The 18,983-nt window shown below is 39.0% G+C and overlaps 2 protein-coding genes and 2 non-coding genes across 4 annotated transcripts in view; 1 reads left to right on the forward strand and 3 right to left on the reverse strand.

The window, feature by feature from the left end:
- LOC114146079 (kinesin-associated protein 3-like) overlaps window positions 1-13,076 on the reverse strand; it is a 31,897-nt gene extending 18,821 nt beyond the window's left edge. The window contains exon 1 of the mRNA XM_028019841.1: window positions 12,894-13,076. Coding sequence (XP_027875642.1) covers window positions 12,894-12,922 — 29 coding nt within the window. The 5' untranslated portion in view covers window positions 12,923-13,076. The remainder of the gene's footprint in view (window positions 1-12,893) is intronic.
- An 856-nt stretch (window positions 13,077-13,932) lies between these two features.
- Window positions 13,933-18,891, reverse strand: pdca (phosducin a). The gene is made up of 7 exons (XM_028019854.1): window positions 18,830-18,891; window positions 17,546-17,645; window positions 16,183-16,240; window positions 15,770-15,906; window positions 15,474-15,693; window positions 15,266-15,378; window positions 13,933-14,390 (listed from the first exon to the last, which is right to left on the reverse strand). The coding sequence occupies exons 3-7, from the start codon at window positions 16,226-16,228 to the stop codon at window positions 14,202-14,204; spliced, it is 705 nt and encodes a 234-aa protein (XP_027875655.1). The 5' UTR covers window positions 16,229-16,240; window positions 17,546-17,645; window positions 18,830-18,891; the 3' UTR covers window positions 13,933-14,201.
- Window positions 18,302-18,375, reverse strand: trnan-guu (transfer RNA asparagine (anticodon GUU)). Its single transcript has one exon. It is a non-coding gene; the product is annotated as a tRNA-Asn (tRNA).
- Window positions 18,892-18,896: 5 nt separating the features above from the next.
- Window positions 18,897-18,968, forward strand: trnam-cau (transfer RNA methionine (anticodon CAU)). The gene has a single exon. It is a non-coding gene; the product is annotated as a tRNA-Met (tRNA).
- Window positions 18,969-18,983: the final 15 nt, after the last annotated feature.

Raw genomic sequence — 18,983 nt, forward strand, 5'->3', positions numbered from 1 at the left:
TAATAATACTCCACATCTTCATCCTCGCTGTCCAGCAGCGAATCCTCTGGAACTTCATGTCCAGCACCTCTTTTTGTTGCACTTGACTGCAGTCTTTTAGACTTCCTTGTTTGGGTTTGTGTTATGGGCTCAGGTTGCTCTTTTGCAACTGACAGAAAACCACAGGGCAGTAACAAGTCTCTATGCAAGACTCTTTCTGGACCCACATCATCAAAGGGAGCTACTACATAAACAGGGAGGTTTTCTATCTGTTTAATCACTTTGTAAACAGTGTTAGTCCACCTGTTGGAAATCTTGTGTTTACCACGGAGACCTACATTTTTCACTAACACACGATCTCCCACTTCGAGCTTAGACTCCCTCACCTTGTTGTCAAATCTCTGTTTGTTGTAAGAGGCAGTCTTTTCGCTATGTTCAATAGCAATTTTGTAGCTCTCTGTCAAACTGTCTCTGAGGCCTTTTACATACTGACTATGTGTTTCGCCCCTCCCAGTAGGCTTGTCGAGTCCAAATGCAATGTCAATGGGTAAGTTTGGTTGTCTTCCAAACATGAGCTGATAAGGTGAGTATCCAGTCGTGTCATTTTTTGTGCAATTATAGGCATGCACCAATGGCTGCACAAAATCTCTCCACCTTAACTTATCCTCTTCTTGTAAGGTGCCCAACATGGCAAGGAGTGTCCTGTTAAATCTTTCCACAGGATTTCCACGTGGATGATAAGGAGTTGTTCTTGTTTTTTTTATTCCAAGCAGATTGCATAGCTCTCTGATCAGTGTGGACTCAAAATCCCGACCCTGATCACTATGCAAACGCTCCGGCAGGCCGTAGTGAATAAAAAAATTATTCCACAAGGCTTTGGCCACGGTTTTTGCTTTTTGGTCAACTGTGGGTACTGCCACTGCGTACTTGGTGAAGTGGTCAGTGATTACGAGTATATTTTTTGACCCTCTTTCATCAGATTCCAAGGACAGGTAGTCCATGCAGACTAGCTCCAGCGGTCTGCTGGTACAAATGTTCACCAAAGGAGCACTGTGTTCAGCTCTGGCTTTTTGTCTGATGCACCTCTCACATGTGTGTATTTTGTTGTTTATGTCAGTGAGCATGCGTGGCCAATAAAAGCGTGCACGAACCAGATCTGTGGTGCGATCTACACCCATATGTCCCATACAGTCATGTAGGCTGTCCAAAGCCTCATTTCGAAAAGTCCTCGGCAGAACTAGTTGGAAAGATGGTACACCATTTAGAAGTCTTTTCCGGTAAAGCACTTCATCTCTCATAACTAGTTGGTCCCATAGCCGTAACATGAGCTGGACTTCTCTGTCTTCCTTTTGTTTCGTCCTGTGAGGTGGTCTCCTCCCCCCCATTAACAAGGTTATGACCCTGCTGATGGATGGGTCTTTCTTCTGCTCTAAAGCCCAGTCACGTTGAGACATTTGTGGTAAAGTGCATGAGCCAGGCAAAATGTCTGTGTGGCTGTAATCTGGTGGAATAGCATTTGCATCAATAGCAACACACTCAATAAAGCCAAGGAAGAGCAACTCAGACTGTGGTTGAAATTCTGAGTGGACAATGTGTCGTTGGCATATTGCACGTACTACTTCTGGAGAAACAGTCACGTTCTGAGTGATGTCAGACATGAACCGGTCAATACGGTCGTCCTCATCTTTAGCAGAGTTGTCCATTTCATCTTGCACATGAGGTCTGCGGGAGAGACCGTCGGCATCTTGGTTTGATTTTCCAGCCCTGTACTGAATACGAAAGTCAAAGGTGGCAAGTGCAGCCAACCATCTGTGACCAGCTGCATCTAACTTGGCGGACGTCAGGACATATGTTAAAGGGTTATTGTCCGTCACAACAGTAAACTTGGCACCATAGAGATAATCGAAAAACTTGTCCGTTACTGCCCATTTTAGGGCAAGGAACTCCAGTTTATGTGTTGGGTATCTTTTTTCACAGTTGGACAGACCCCGGCTTGCAAAAGCTATTACTCTCAGATGCCCATCTTGCTCTTGGTAAAGAGCTGCACCAAGTCCATGAATGCTTGCATCCGTATGAAGGATGTAGGGCTGTTTAGCATCTGCAAAGCCTAAAACTGGAGCTGTTGTCAGTTTGTGTATCAGAGTGTTGAAGGATTCGTCACAGTTGGCAGTCCACTTATCAGCAAAAGGTCTCCTTGGATCTATAATAGAGCTGTGCTTTGTTCCTGCTCTGTTAGGCCTTCTGGGGGGGTAACAACCTGCAGTGAGATCATTTAAGGGCCTTGCGATTTTAGAGTAGTCCTTAATGAACCTCCTGTAATAGCCTGCAAACCCTAAAAATGATTTGAGCTCTTTTATGTTTCTGGGTTTTGGCCAGGTGGTGAGGGCAGCTATTTTTTCAGGGTCAGTCTCCACGCCTTTCTCTGAGACAATGTGACCGAGATATTTAACAGACTTCCTGAAAAAATGGCACTTGTCCGGGGAAAGTTTGAGTCCAAATTCTCTGAGTTTTGACAGGACACGCATGAGGCGCTCCTCATGCTCCTCCAATGAACTTGAGAACACAATGAGGTCGTCCAGAAAGACTAGGACCTCTTTGAGGTTGAGACTTCCCATGCACTTTTCCATAACACGTTGAAATGTGCTAGGCGCATTGGTGACTCCCTGGGGCATTCTATTAAACTCCCAAAATCCCACAGGAGTAACAAATGCTGTCTTATGTTTGTCACTTTCCTCAACCTCAACTTGATAATATCCAGACTTTAAGTCCATAACAGAAAACCATTTTGAGCCTGTTAAGGCTGAAAAAGCTTCTTCAATGTTTGGTAGGGCGTATGCATCTTTGATGGTTTGATTGTTTAATTTTCTGTAATCGACGCATAACCTAATGGCCCCGTTTTTCTTTTTAACCACCACAATCGGTGATGCGAATGGACTCTCAGATTCACGAATAACGTTAGCCTCACAAAGTTCTTTTAAATGCTGTCTGACAGCTTCATAGTCCGAGGGGTGTATAGGTCTGGGTCGTTGTTTGAATGGAGTTGCATCCGAAAGTCGAATGTGATGCTTCACAGCAGTTGTGTGTCCATAATCCAAATCATGCATGGCAAAAACATCTGACATTGAGTTGAGCTTTTCCATAATTCTCTGCCTCCATTCTTCGGAGAGAGGAGTATCAGTTAAGTCAAACTTAAGTGGGCTGTCTGTAGTGGTTTTGATGTTATCAAACTCAGCAACAGACTTTGGAGACTGAGAGCTAGTCCTTGTGTTACTACTCAAGCCTGAAGCTAAAGAGCACACTGACAAGGGGGCATATAGTTCAGCCACTGTTTGACCAGCAGGGATTCTGATTGTATGAGCACTCTCGTTCTTGACCAGAATAGGAAGCTTAAAAGAAGCCTTTGAGGGAGCTGTCATAATGTAGTTGCAAAATAGGAAACCCCCAGGCAAGCATGATGCTGTGGATTCTACTAGCAGAGGACTACCTGGGTTTATATCAACATGTCTGGCATAGCCTGTCAATACAGCTTTTTCACCAGCTGGTACTGCGACACATTTTCTGCTCAACAGCTTAACTTTTCCTGTTTTACCACTTCTCTTATCAACTTTGATTCTGTTGAACATGGTTTGGATCACTGGAATGCTGTCACAATGTCTGACACTTGTGTCTGACTCTTTGTAGGATGTGAATGTCTCATAAAGCACATCCAAAACATTTGTCCCAATGAGAACTGGAATCTCTTGGTTTGATCTGCAGTCTGGTACAATGAGTGCTAGGGTATTCACTTCCTCAGGTCTCCCAGTAATCTCTTTTGGAAAACACAAATTGAGTTCTATGTAACCCAAGTAGGGTACTTGCTGACCCCCTGCGCCCTCTATGTCAAGCAATTTGGCCACAGACTGAATCGGGCGTGCAGGTAGGTGTAGTTTGTGAAATGTCTCTGATACTGTGGTTACCTGGGAGCCAGAATCTAGAAGACACACGCTGTGAACCCCATCAATAGTCAAGCTAGCAGTACGTTTTGACCCAACCAGAGCACTCAAAAGAGCCTCCTCCGATAATGCTGAACAGGAGTTGGTAATGTCATCTATTTGTTCCAGTCTTTTGTTCATCTTGTGCTAGCTTTGGACTTTGCTCCGAATTGGGACTAAACTCTGGTAAGGTCTCAGTGCGTCCCCCTACTGAAACCCTGTTCAGTTTAAAGCTGGGGCATATTTAGCTTGCCACTCTTGCTGTTTCGTCTTTAATTCTTTGTTCTTTTTATCAACAAGGTCTTTGTTTGGAGCATTGATGCACTCTCGGGCAATGTGGTTATTTTCACCACATTTAAAACAAAACCACGCTTTTGGAGCTGATCTGTGTACAGGTTGATGTGCTTGCAGTTCTGTAAAATGTGGTGGTTGAGGTTCTGAAGCACTGGCATGTTTCTGTTCGTGTTTCTTTCGTCTTTGGGCTCTTTTTTCAGTTAGCTGTAGTTTAAGTTCAGCCACTTGTTTCCTTAAATTCTCAGTCTCTGTTATATATTTCTGCATTAAATCTGTGTCTTGATTAGTTGTGGGGGTGGGATCTGGAATGCCATGAAACTGGGCAAGAGGTTTTGCTTTAAACCCTCCAAGGTGACGTTGCATTCTGTCTACTTTTAGAGATCTTCTTTCTTCTTCAGTTCTTAATTCAAGAAGCAGCTCTGAAAAATTTGGGGCAGGATCGTTTCTCAGTTTCTGTTGCAGGGTCAACAGTAAAGTCTGGTCCCAGCAACCACGCACAAACTGTTTGTAAAGTTGTCTATTAGCATTGGCCTCACTTACACCACCCCGTCTGATCGCAGTGCTGAGAAGTGTCTGCAGTCTCTGAATGTATTCAGATGCTTTCTCACCTGCGTCCTGATGAGTACTGAGGAACCTGGCAAAGATCTCCTCCCCGTCGTCAACAAGGCCATAGGCTGACTGGAGGAGTTTTACATAGTCTTGAGGAGGTGACTGAGAGCCTAGTTGTTTTACAATGTCTGCTGCGGGCGACAGTAAGCTCTCCAGAATCAGTCGTCGCTGCACATCCATTGTATAGCCATCCTGAAACATAAGTTCAACATGTAAACACCATGTTTCAAAATCCACTTCACCAGGCGGTTTAGGAACTCTGCCTGAGAAGGAACGCAGTCTCTTGGAGCCTGGAGCTGTCATAGCTTCACTCTTAATGACATGCTCCACTATTATTCGTTGCACATCTGGTGGGTTTAGTATGTCAGAGTCTAGGGTTGTGGCAGTGCCCTTGGCTTGCTCCTTTGGTCGTACTGCCTGTCCCTTTCTTGTCCTCTTAAGCTTCTCTGTTCCACCTTGTGATTTGGAGACAGATTTTAATGGCTTACTGGGTGGAGGTTGTGATTTTTGAGGACTGAATATAACAGATGATCCACTGCTGTCTGATTCACTTCCAGTACTATCTGAGCTACCCCGTTCATTCTGCACAGTTTTAAAGGAACATGTGGCTTCAGGGTTTTCATCAATGGCTGACTGTGATTGTGTGGGAGTAGTTAAAACCTCAACTCTGTCCAAACACCATTTTGAGACTGGGTTCTTAGGAGACTGTATCACAGAGGGGAAACTGATGAGCTTTAGCGACTCTTCTGAGTCAAACTCAACAATCACTTGAAAGTCTTTGAGTCTCACTATTTTACTGACACTACCATATACTGATACAGCCTCTACAATGTCTTCATCTGTGTCATCATCAAGTATGCCCTTCAAAAGGATTGATTTTCTGTCATTTACACCATGCTCGCTACCAATGTCAGCAACAGAAGCCATATTTTGTCTGGTTATTATCAGACAATATTTGATCACACTGTTATTTGATCAGTATGATCAAATAACACACTGATCACTAATCAATTATTTATATTGGTTGTTTATAGCCTAAAATCCTCCTGGCTGGCTCGCCACTTATGTAACCAACTAGTGTAACTTACGAATAGATAAGTTGAGAAACTTAGATTTCAATGTTGAAGTTACAGTTAGTCTATCTTTCTAAGTTCAAAAAGGAGGATAATAAGCACAAACAACCATATTATCAAGAATGAACAGATTATTTAATACAACTTGAAACAGAATATTACGGTACAGTTTTTTTTGTTCCAACATAAAGTGTCCACCTTTTTTATCAGGCAGTGTATTTTCTTTTGGTTCAGATTCCTTATAGTTCAGTTTGTCCTTTGGAAGTTTTGTTTTCTTAGTTCAGTAATTTAAGTCAGTCAGTCAAGTCTTTGTTAAAAGGTCATGTGTTTCTTTGGATCCAAAATCTTATCTTATCCAGTGCAAAGTAGGCAGCGGATCCAGCAGTCCCAGGTCTTGGGTTGAAACCTGGAGCTCAGCAATCCAATCCAGGCCTGCGATGCTATGCAGCTGGACAGTCTTCAAAGTTGAATGGGGTTCTAAAAAAAACCAACCTGCATATATATAGAACTTAATTAACTATTAAGTTTCAAAAGTATGCAGGAAGCAATAAATTCCATTTATCACAAAAATAATATTCAACTAATGGCAAGCTTGCAAAACAAACGTATCACACTGTATCCAACCTCTTAGTTTGTACATAACAAAAATGCAATACAGTGAAAATCATCATTTTAATCTCACACGTTTCTCCGATTGGTTTTATTTACGTTTCTCTGTTCTTCCTTGTTGGAATATATGAGCAGTAATGCCTATGGCTCAATGACAAGACGCCCATTTATTTTGTCCAGTTCTACTTTTAACACTTAAAAATAGGTTTAAGCGCATAAAAATAAACCACAGATATTTAATATACCTCCTGCATATACACCTACTTTAACCTTCCAAAAACTATTCTTTTTGGCCATTTTTTTGGTCTTTAAAGTGTCAAAATGTCATATGGTGCGACTGTCCGAACTCCATTACTGTTTCAAAAATGTCTTAAAAAAAACATTAAATCTGTTCAAATATATTTTCTTTCCTATTTGGCATGATTTTCAAAGTGTTTTCTTCATCCTATACAAATTTTCAGAGCATTTTTAGTTATAATTCAATTATAACATTTAAACAAACTTTGTCCGAAAATCTCCATTTAGCAAAATGTCATGTGGTGCGACCGTCAAGAAATTCCAATTTTTGGACTTATATTTTGAATTCCAGCCACAAACAGGAAGTTGCATCAGCCAACATTCTGCCAAGAACCCCCTGAGCCAGCAAAGAGGTTTGTTACTTTTTTCAAATTTGATAAAAAGTATCAGTTTTAGCAGTAGGTATGTAGTGTCCATATTTGGATATCATGTAGTGTAACCTCAAAAATACTATTAATAAGTAAATATTCCTACAAATATCTATTTTAAATATTAATTTCATATTAGCCTTGTGTTGGAAGCTAGCTTGTTTTTTAAGGAGGCTAATTATTTGCTTGTTAATGTTGACTGAACATGAAAATATCATTTGGTGCGACCAAGTAGTGTCATGTGGTGCGACCGTTGTATTGTGTTTGTAATGACACTTTTATGCTTTTGTAGGGTAGTTTTTGTGCTTTTATTTTTTTAATATTATTTCCAGAATAGGTTTTAATCATTTTGAACAATATCATGAAAATACAATGGAACATATAACTTGACAGGGGTACTTACAGCATGTATTTTGTCATTTGTTTTCATCTATTTTACTAGATGCCACTCTCAAGTCAAGCAAAAACTGCTCGTCATAGGCAGCGTGTTAATGCTGACCCTGTGGCAAGGGAGGAATACCTAGCTAGGAGAAGAGAGAGTTATCAAAGAAGAAAGCAACAAGGAAAGATCATATATGTAAAGTCAGATGATATGCATCAAACAGAGAGAAAGAAACAAAGAGAGAAATGGAGGGCTGCATCCCAGACGTACAGAAAAAGAAAGAAAATGGCAAATGCTGTTTTAGATATAACCCTGCCATCCATGGAGGATATTCCACCTGTCTTAGGTGATTTTGAGAGAACACAAGAGCTCGAAAATGCCAACCAAGCTGTGACAGACCCCATCCTTACTAAGCAAGGTTTTAATCCACCAACGTCCTCCACTCCAAAAAAGAGAAAGAAAGCACAAAAAAAATATTGTGCAACACTGCAGAAACAGAAACATGAACTGAAAAAACAGCTCACCCATCTAAAGAAACAAATGATTAAGATGAAACAACTAAATGATAAATTTAGAAAAAATGTAAAGAGAATTATGGCAAAACAAAAAGCAAATGTAAGTGAAAAATTCAAGCCAAGGGGATCCAAAAAACTGTCAACACAGAGAAAGCAAGCAGTTGTCAACTTTCTGACCAGAGATGAAAATAGTCGTCTTCTATCAGGGAAGAGAGACACCATCACCAAAAATAAACAAAAAATGCAGAGAAGAGTTTTAACAAAACCACTCATTGAACTCCATGCACAGTATCAAACAGAGGTGGAGCCACATCTTTCCCTGTCATACAGGCAATTTTTAAGAAAACGTCCATTCTTTATCACTGAACCAAAGGCCAGGGATAGAGATACCTGCGCTTGTATGGAACATGAAAATATTAATCTTTTAGTAAGCAAACTATTTAAAAGAGGACTGCTGAAGACCAGCAGTGTTTCAGAGTTATTGAAAATGATCGTATGTGACCCCAAAAGCAAAGCATGCATGGATCGTGTATGTGTAAAGTGCTGCTTTGATGAAATTGAATTCCCTGACACAGACTGCACTGAGATTTCTTGGGAACAGTGGGAGAGGGTTACGTCAACAACTGGTGAGAAAACCTTTGCAAATGTTTTAAAAAAAACCTATACAGGAACAATCCAGGACTTAAAAGAACTATTTCAGAAAAAGCTTGAAGCACTTGCCATTCATCAGTTTAACTGGGTCCACCAAACGGAGCAGTTCCGTGACCTAAAACAAAATCTGACTGAATCAGAAGCTGTTCTACATATTGACTTTTCTGAAAATTACTCATGCAAGATGAGCACAGAAATACAGTCTTATCATTTTGGAGGCAGCCGAAAACAGGCCACAATTCACACCGCTGTCCTCTACAAAGCCCACAGCACCAGATCTTATGCTACAGTGTCAAACAGCCTCCGTCATGATGAGCGAGCAGTGTGGGCACATTTGGAGCCCATACTGAAAGAGCTTCGCGTAACCAGTCCACAAATTACAGTTCTTCATATTATCAGTGATGGACCTGTTACACAGTATAGAAACAAATCAAACTTTTACCTCCTTAGTACTGTGCCTTTCCTGACTGGGTTCAAGCACGTGACTTGGAACTACTCAGAAAAGTGTCATGGAAAGGGTGCCCCAGATGGCATTGGTGGCGCTGTAAAGAGGGATGCTGATCTCTACGTTAGACGTGGTGGTGAGCTGCAGACACCCCTGGACTTGTATGGGATGCTAGCCAAAAAATCTGGGTCAAATATTACTTACCACTGGATTAACGATGAAAGCATACAGAAGTATGATGAGCTGATCCCAGAAAATTTAACTGCTGTGAAAGGAACCTTGAAGATACACCAGGTTTTGTCTTCATGCGCAGCCCAGATCAGTCACAGAGAAGTGTCATGCTTCTGCAAGCATGCAGTAATGAAAACATGCCTCTGTTACCAGCCAGTAAAAGTCAACCTGAGAGAAACTATGTGTTTCATTGAACCTGCACCAAGCAGTCCTGAACCATCAAAGGAACAAGCCAGTCTTCAAGACTTAAGTGGCAAGTTTGTGATTGTGAGCTATGATGAGGTACCATATGTGGGCCAGGTACTTCAAGATGTAGGAGAAGAGGTCCAAGTGAGCACCATGCAGCAGTCTGATGGCAAGAACATGTTCACCTGGCCACGAACTCCAGATGTAATCTTTTACTACAAGAAAGATGTACACGCTGTCATTTCAGAACCTGAGCCAGCAACATCACGGAGTTCCAGGTTGAACATCCAAGACTGGGAAAGGTTTACAAATGCTTGAAAATAAGCATTTCTCTTTGTTCAAATAGACTTTATAGTCTCCAGCAGTAACATGATAGTCTGAAGTTCATTGAAATCTTTTAGATTTGAAAGAAGCATGTTTGCAATGTTTGAAATGTTACAAAGTTGTTTATTACTGCCTGTATTTTTATGTAAATTAAATTGGTGTGTTTAATTTAGACACCAATTTTAGACACAAAAGAACACAAAAAACTTGTTTTTGTAACTGTTACTGGATGTTATTATATTTGTATGCAATAAAAAGATTTTGACCTGTTTATTGGTCTACATTTATTATATGAGTCATTTGGTGCGACCATACATCATGTGGTGCGACCACTTAACGAAGCAACTCTATTAAATTTAAAAAATAATATCTAGTTTCTGGAGCAGAAATATGAATCACTAAGACAGTATTCTCAAGTGAATGGTATATATATATATATTTTATCACAGTTTGATGAAATGGTGAAGAAAAATAGTGGTCAAGTCTGTTATAAATGGAATTTTACAGTTTTTTGGGGGGAAAAAATGTCATAATTTCCAGAAAAAAGTAAAGAAATTTATAAACTTTATTTCTAAACACCTTAAATAAATGGAAACTTATAAAACAAATGTTTAATACATCATGGAATATATCTTATTTTAAGATAAATCACGGTCGCACAACATGACACTTTTAAGACCAAAGCCAAATCATATTGATAAAAAACCTCTGAAAAGGCATAATTTTAAAGTGAAATTATGATTTATATGTGCTCAACATTTCAAATGTTCTAGCAATTGCAATGGGTATACATATTTTTAACATTTTTATTTTAGCCTGGTGGAAATCCTTATACGTCATTGAGCCCTATGACGCCAGTTAGCATTAGCTTAATTTCGGTTGCAAAAACACGTTACAACACTCACCAGAGAAAATCACAGTAAAAATGTGTTTTACTGCCAGGGATCAGGTCACGGATCTTCTTTTCTCTTAACCGTTACCGGAATTAATCAAGAATTTATCTTATAGCATGCAGTAATTCGCACAACGTGCTACAGCCAGCTACGGTTTTCTTCTTCTTCTAATAGTTTCCTGCTGTCTAAACCAGAGTGTAACTCACAAGCCACCTGCTGGCGGTTTCTGGTATGACAAGAAAACTCAAAATGAAAATATAACTAAATTGCTGGGAACATTAAATAACAAAACAAAATCCTACAGAAATAAAATACCACTAACAGTACCACACATATACATGTGGGTTACAAGACGTAAGATATTAAACTCAGAATTAAACAGAACAGTTAGTTTACGTTATGATAAGCTTGCTAGCTGCAAAGAAAGCAACAATGAGATTTATTTATAACATTTTTTGTTTATTTCAGGCAACAGAGTTGATGGCTCTGTTGCCGTGCAGCAACAAGATCCAGGGTTTGGATCTGCCATCATTCTGCATAGTTTCCATGTTTTCTTCATGCAGCTTCCTCCCAAATCATTACAAATCATTATTGTTAGGTTAGTTGGCCTCTCTAAATTGCCCCAAGGTGTGAGTGTGTGGTTGTAGGTTGTGTTCCTCTGTATGTCCCAAAATGACCACTGGAGATATAGTCACCAGTTTGTCTTTGATTCAAATGATGCTTCAATGAAATATTATTTCAGTACACATTTATACAACCACATCAGCCCAGGTCCTTTAATTAATCTGCACAACAGATTTACTTTTCAGTTCAACAAAATCCAATAAATGCCACTTCATTTACTGTGGGAAAATGTCCCTAATGTTTAATAACGGTCCCATAACATGTTTTCATGTGGAGCGTGAAAACATTTCAGATCTATTTTAGTCTTGCAATTATTACTTTAACAGAAAGATACACATTTCAAAAAATACTATAACACACACAGAAAAAATATTCATCTTCGTATAATACCAGTAGACACAAAAACTCTCCAAAGTAAGTGGCAAAGTTTGAGTCAGATAAATGAATCCATTCCCTTCGCACTTTAATTAATGCTGATGAACTCTACTGAAGATTTTGGATGTGAGCATTAATCACATGAAAATCTGCTCCCCCCTGTCCTCCTTCTTAAGTGTTTACTTACATCTTTGCTGTATACACGTATCCATAGATGGATCATTTAATATTTAATATCATGTTCTCTAAGAATCAGCCTAAAGTAATGTTTTATTTTTATCTGTCAGCCAAGACCATCTCAGCTCCCACAGGGAGACACACCCAGACAGCAGCAAACAATGGATGGATGGCAAAATGACAAAACATTCGAGCTACATATTAACAATTAGCTGGACTCAGTGCATTCATTAATTATGACGTCAGTACACGTAGACACAATTTGTTATTATCTTTTCAGTTAGCCGTTTTTTTTTTCTTCCACTGAAGCTTTTAGCTAGCTTAGCTCTGACCCAGATTTAATTGACCTGGCATTTCCTCAATTTCAGACCGGTTTACAAAATGTTATTAAAACTGCATTGCACGATATCACTGGGTGGTATTTTCAGAAGGCTTTTACAGAGCTGGTGTTTATATTGTAGAGTATATAAAAGCCGATCCTTGAACTAATCTGAACGGAAAAGCTCATGTTTTACATTGGCTGAGCAGCAGCGCTAGCATTGACGAGGTGTTGATGAGAGGAAACGCTGTGGAAACAGAACTCATACTTGGTAAAACGTGTTTCAAATACGTCCCTAAAAAGATGGATTTAATGTATGCCGAATGACAACAATGATTAAATTACAACAGCTATCCGTAAAATGCACGGAAACGTAACCAAGCAGACAACGAAGCAAAACTAAGAAAAAAAAGAAACATTCACTCAAAACCAGCCTACTTCAGGTACACCTAATCGGTAGTTACAGTTGCTATTTCTTCGAAGAAAATAGCTTATTGATCACATTATGTTGACATGAAAAAAACAAACAAACGATTAAAATCAGTCAGTTTTGAGTTCTACTGCTACTTACCGTTTGAGGTACCGCGCGTCATCCTGCATTTTCTCCCACTTTACGGTTTTACGTTTTTAATTATTATAATAGTTTGATCACATCTGATATATTCCCCCAATAAATCACGACTTCATCAATCCGACAGCTGCCCACTGATACCGCTGTCAACAGAGAAAAATACCTTCGTTTTCTTCTGTTTAGATTTGACGTTGAAGAAACGATACTGCCACCTACTGCGGAGGAGGCAGCATAGCAGGAGCGCTGAATAAAGCATAGGAATGAATCTTCTTCTTCTTCTTCTTCTTCTTCTTCTTCTTCTTCTTCTTCTTCTTCTTCTTCTTCTTCTTTTCTATTATGGCGGATCACAAGCAACTTTAAGGTGCATACCGCCACCTACTGTACATGAGTGTGTAGCAGCATTACTTCACATCTATTAAATTCTATTTTTTAATTTTGTATTCTTAAGATAAATAAACAATGCTTTCCTTAATTTGTGAATATCTGTTATGTTTCCTTCATTTCCTAATATACCTTTAAGATTCCATTCATGCCCCATATTTCTAACTATTCTCTTTAATTCTTCCCTTTCGAGTTCATATGACTTACAGTTCATCAATATGTGTTCTACATTTTCTTTCTCTCCACATCTCTCACATTTATCATTATTTTTCCTCCCTATTGTATAAAGCATGTCATTTGAGTAGGTATGACCTACTCTTAATCTACTAATTATTATTTCTTCTCTTCTGTTTCTTTCATTAATGCTTCGAGTTCGAACTGACTTTTGTACTTCATATAATCTTCTTCCTTTCTTATCTTCATTCCACATTTTTTGCCATTTCTCCATTTCTTTACATTTAAATAGGAATGAATCAACTCGGTCCTTTATCTTAAAACGCTAACTTGTAGTTAATAAATAGGGTTAAATAAACGTTTAACGCATTTTCTCGTCTTTTATCTTTTATCTTCTTGAAAGTGACAAATATCACAGTTATTTCTTGTTCGAATCTGTAGTCACAACTAGAAAAAAAAATAAAAATTACCACACAGGCAAAAAGAACTGAAAATCTTTTTATTGTAGTATAATAATAGGATTTTTATATTCCCAACACCCTCAAGTTTACATCTAGCTGCTTCTAAATTCAGTCAGATTTTGCAGGGTGCTGCTGGATATTTACTATTGTGTGTTTAATATATTTATACTTTATTCCTCAGCTCTGATTTTCTTCCCCTCTACGCTCCTGTATTCTCCTTTTTTTCTGTTTATTCTCTTTCTCAGGTTTCCGTTCCACCCGCTTTAACAGGATTTACTTTTTTTCCCCTCCTTTATTCCACTTCCCCCGCATCATCTTCATCAGCAGCACATGCGCTGAACTCCTTTTCAGGTAGGAGGCCGTATTCATTGAGAAATCCTTCCACATCTGTCGCAAAGAATTCCTCATTGAAGTTTTTGGTGATGGCCAAGAAATTTCCCAGTAATTCACCAGCCTTGTAAACCAGCAGAGTGGGAAGAACCTGGATACACAAACAAGAATATGCAAAGTGGGTTAACAGATTTAAATATTTATGGTTTATCAACGTATCATAGCTTGTTGGTGAGAGAATTGTAATTGTAAAGTGGAAATGGATGGCTTATTTTCAACATTTTCTACCAATAATAACTTGTACAGTATGGCACACATTTGTATTCAGGTCACTTTTAACACGATACTCCTACATCCAACCAGTTGTTTTCAGATTTATCTTAATAATCTCAAAATTACTGCCGATATTCTACTTAAAGACCTGAAACTAAAATAAAATGTTTTGGTCAACATACAAAAGCACTAAATGTGGTAGACAAACACACACTTCATATTACACTGAACACACCATCAGCAGGACAACAACCCTAAACATGTACTAAAAACTACAAATGAATGATTTACATCAAATCATACTGATGCACTAGAATGGCCCAGTCAAAGTCCTGACCTTACTCCAGTTGATGAAATTGATGTTTACAGAAAGCTTTCTGTCCAATCTCAGTGAGTGCAAGATGCTTTAGAAATAGAAACAGGTAGAATTTTCAATCTGTAGATGTGAAACGTAGTAGAGACATAGCCCAATAGATCTGACTACAAATCTCTGTTTAGATTTTTATATGTGAAGCATGACTCCACTTTACAAACACGGCAAACAATATGTTGGGCTATCTTAGAAAATCCCTAATAAACTACATTGAAGTTTGTTGTAACTTGGACAAAATTGAAAAATGTTAAGTGGGACAGATTTGGACTCAGCATGAAATGGCGGTTTTAGCTAGTGCTACTTTCCATCTGGATGTTATATTAGCAATCTATGTTATTCTTCTTAGTACTATTTGTTGTTTTATTAATCAGTGCACTGACCTCAGAAGAGAAGCGTTCTGCAGCACCTGTTGCCACGGCGTCAATGCGACAGAACTTGACAGTGGGGTACTCGGAAGACAGACAGTCCAGACAGGAGTTCATCTGCTCACAGCCTGCCAAAGGACACGCAACCGTGTGTGGTTGGATTTCATAGACGCTATGCTGATAAAGCAAACTGTGTTCTAATGAGCTTCATGAAAACACTGACCTTTGACACCATGCTGGTAGATATGGACCACAACCATGGTCAAACGATGCTCCTTCTCTATCACCTCCAGGAAGGCTTCTCCACTCTCCAGCTCATGGACACATTCAAACTTCGGACCAAAGCTGAGGCGCTCGTGCATTTCCTGCATGCACTGTTTCCTGTAGCGCTTCAGGCAACTCTCATCCTCCTCTTGGATCAGCTCGTACTCTTGCGCACTCATCTGAAGATCAAGACATATACGTATCATTTTGCAATGCAATTCATTTGATGTGAGCATTTGAGGCTTAGTGGAATACCTTTCTGTTCTGCCTCTCCTTGTCATCGTCTCGAGGATTAGACATCTGTCTCAGCAGCTCCCGCTTTTTTTGAGGGACAGTCTGATCCACACTGTCCAGTTTGTATCTCCGCCAGTCGTTGATTACACCTTTTGGGCCTGAAGGCACGCAAATACATAGATCCACAAACATAATTTCAAACAGACAAGAAAAAACAAAAATATTTTCACTTCTTAGGATATGCGCAGACTTTAATTTGGAGTTCAAATTTCAAGGTTTATTTCAAAGCTCATTCAGAGGGAACAGCAGCCTGTATCAAAGTGCGAAGTGTAAATAGATGCACAAAAAGCTACTGCAAAATTCAAGCATTACTGGAGTTATTTTTTCATGCATAGCTGTGCAGGTCTTTAGCACTTATCTGATATTCCTCTGACCTGTGTGATTTGCAGGTAGCTCTTCTTCTTCTTGGAGAGACGACATCCTTCAAGTGGCCTGCAATAAACACAACAAATAATGTGGATTAAAAATCTGGTCCGTACCACATGCTAACCACTTTACAAAGATTAAACACAAACACAAGCAACGAAATACAAATAAGACAATTTTTTGTCAATGTATTAATTATTGAAACAGATTTTTATTGTATTTTCCCATCTTTGATTCCTTTTTTTCTTAATTTATGTATAATCAGCATAATGTTCCACTTCAGCTGCGTAATTGCGTAACCCTACCCCTAACCTTAACCCTATAATAAAGTAAAGCTAACAATCAACCTTGAAAATATAAAGTATTTCTTCTGTCAGAGTGTGCAAGATGCACAAACCAATGCAATCAGACATCCTGTTGTCACAAGCAGTTAACATGAACCAGGCTGAGGTATGCTTATCAGATTAGATTGAGATTACTAGTATGACATGCACACATTCTGAGGACATCTGCTTATGCATGTGCGTGTATGTGCTATGACATGTGCTTGTATTTTCATATGAAGATCAATTTGTTGTGTTGCTGCAACCTCAAATGAATCCGTTAGAAACCCGTGACAGAACTATTTTTTTCAAGTAGATTGTCCTTGTTTTTGTGCCAGTTTGAGTTCATTTAAGAAGTACATTTGAAACAGTGTGAGTTCTTCCTGCTCACAAAATATTTACTAATTTAAGAGACTGCATAGTTTTTATGCCTCCTTAATGACTAAACATCACATTAAAATTCTTCCCTGCACGTGTTCTTTATTTGTAAACACACCAAAAATAATTTGCATCAGTAACATTATAAAAAAAGAAAAGAACTGACTGTGTAGTGAGTACTGGTGTTCCACCCACTCAAAACTGAAACCCTTCACATGCACAAAAGAAGACACATAGAAAGATGCTGATTCAGCTGAGCTGTTGATGACTACTGAGTCCTAATCTGCGCCGGTCAGAAAACCTGCAAAGCCCATTAGTTTGAAGGATGTTGTCTATGCAACACAGATTTTAAATGATTGGTCCGAATTAACATTGACCTAGCCAGTAAAGAATCAAATAACAAATCAATGATTTTTCTTTGAGAGCTTCTGAACCAATCAATATATATGCATTTTATCACGTGCAACTGAAAGAAGAAACATTTCTTCTATGCACAAAATAACTGATGCACAACAGCTTGATAACAAAATAAACCCTGCAAAGAAACTTAACGAAAGTGACTTTTTTTTGTTGAATATAATGTTACGAATATAAGTGATGGTTCTAACAGTTTGAAACAAAACCTGCAGCACAATTTTTAAAACAGGAATATGGTTCTAATATGACTTACTTTTTATTATTGGTCTCAGTCTGTTGAGTCTGTTTCTTTTCTCCTCACAGTCCAAGTACTTACTGGTCAGCCAACACGCAGGAGTGAGGGGGACAACAAGCTGGTGAGAGGGTGGGGACAGAGATGAGTGACTAAGCTTTCTCTTCCCCGTCATCTTCATCATCCCTGTCACTTTAACGTATAGTCTAATATGATTAGGTATAATACAGGTGCAATTTTATGGATTCATTATCTAACCCCAATTAAAAAGTTAAATACTAACATCTGGAAAAGTAATGGCTATTAAGCATCTGTGGTCATTGATAGTGGGTGTTGATGAGTTTTAGACCAATCTACTTTGCAGAGTTGTTTTAATTTAGTCATTTTGGAAGGTTTTCAAACAAACTGTGTGAACTTTGACAAAGGTTTAGGGGACAAACTTCAGCTAAAGTCCTTGACAGACAAAATCGTGTCTTCTTCAAATAAAGATGTTGACCTTTACTAGATTGCTAATCATTTACAAGTTGATGTTGCCATAACGGAAAGTGATTTTTTTTTAAAAGTGAAGCTGTCAAAAATGTGGCTGCACCTAACTTTGTACTGGTATACGTGAGAGAAAATATTGGGCACCCCATGTGTGGTCCACATAGTGTATATCAAAACAAGAAAATAATAATAATCTTTAATATTAATAAGCATTGAATTGTTGAAAAATGTCAATTGTCAAGAAAACTCATGTCTACTGGCTGAATGGTCAACACAAAAACTAAAACGCTGCGTCCCTGGGTGGGCTCGAACCACCAACCTTTCGGTTAACAGCCGAACGCGCTAACCGATTGCGCCACAGAGACAACTGCACATGCCACACCGTTAGTCATAATTGAACACTGGAATCCAGCGTTACTATTTTTATGTTTACGTGTATTTCCAGCAACTGAAATTGTTTAGTAGACAACACTTTTAGCGTGACCGGATAATAGCGACTTGCATATACAACGCCACTGTGTAACGTGAAATAGGCGTTTCCTTAGGAAATGAAAAAAGTTAATAAATCAAACAATTCACAATTAACTAGCAAAAACCAGCAAGAATTGCGGCGTCGCAGATATAAAGCGAGGCACTGGGGAAGCTTCACGTATCCGTACGCAACTAAGCTAGTGTTAGCTTGTGTGCCTCACATGCTAACAAGCTAACGACATCACGCCAAAAACGCCATTGCTTCTTCACTTCAAAGTAAACAAAAAAGTTATAAAACGTAACAAAATAAGACAAAATGTGTATTGGAAAAACAACGTGTAAACGTACAACAGAATATCTAAATAGTAAGGCTGCTCTGGTTAGAAATAGGACATGGCTCCATGATGGAGCGCACAGCAGAGTGGCGCAGCGGAAGCGTGCTGGGCCCATAACCCAGAGGTCGATGGATCGAAACCATCCTCTGCTATCACCTTTTTTGTGT

This window comes from Xiphophorus couchianus, chromosome 6 (genome assembly GCF_001444195.1).
Source record: "Xiphophorus couchianus chromosome 6, X_couchianus-1.0, whole genome shotgun sequence".
Taxonomy (NCBI): domain Eukaryota; kingdom Metazoa; phylum Chordata; class Actinopteri; order Cyprinodontiformes; family Poeciliidae; genus Xiphophorus; species Xiphophorus couchianus.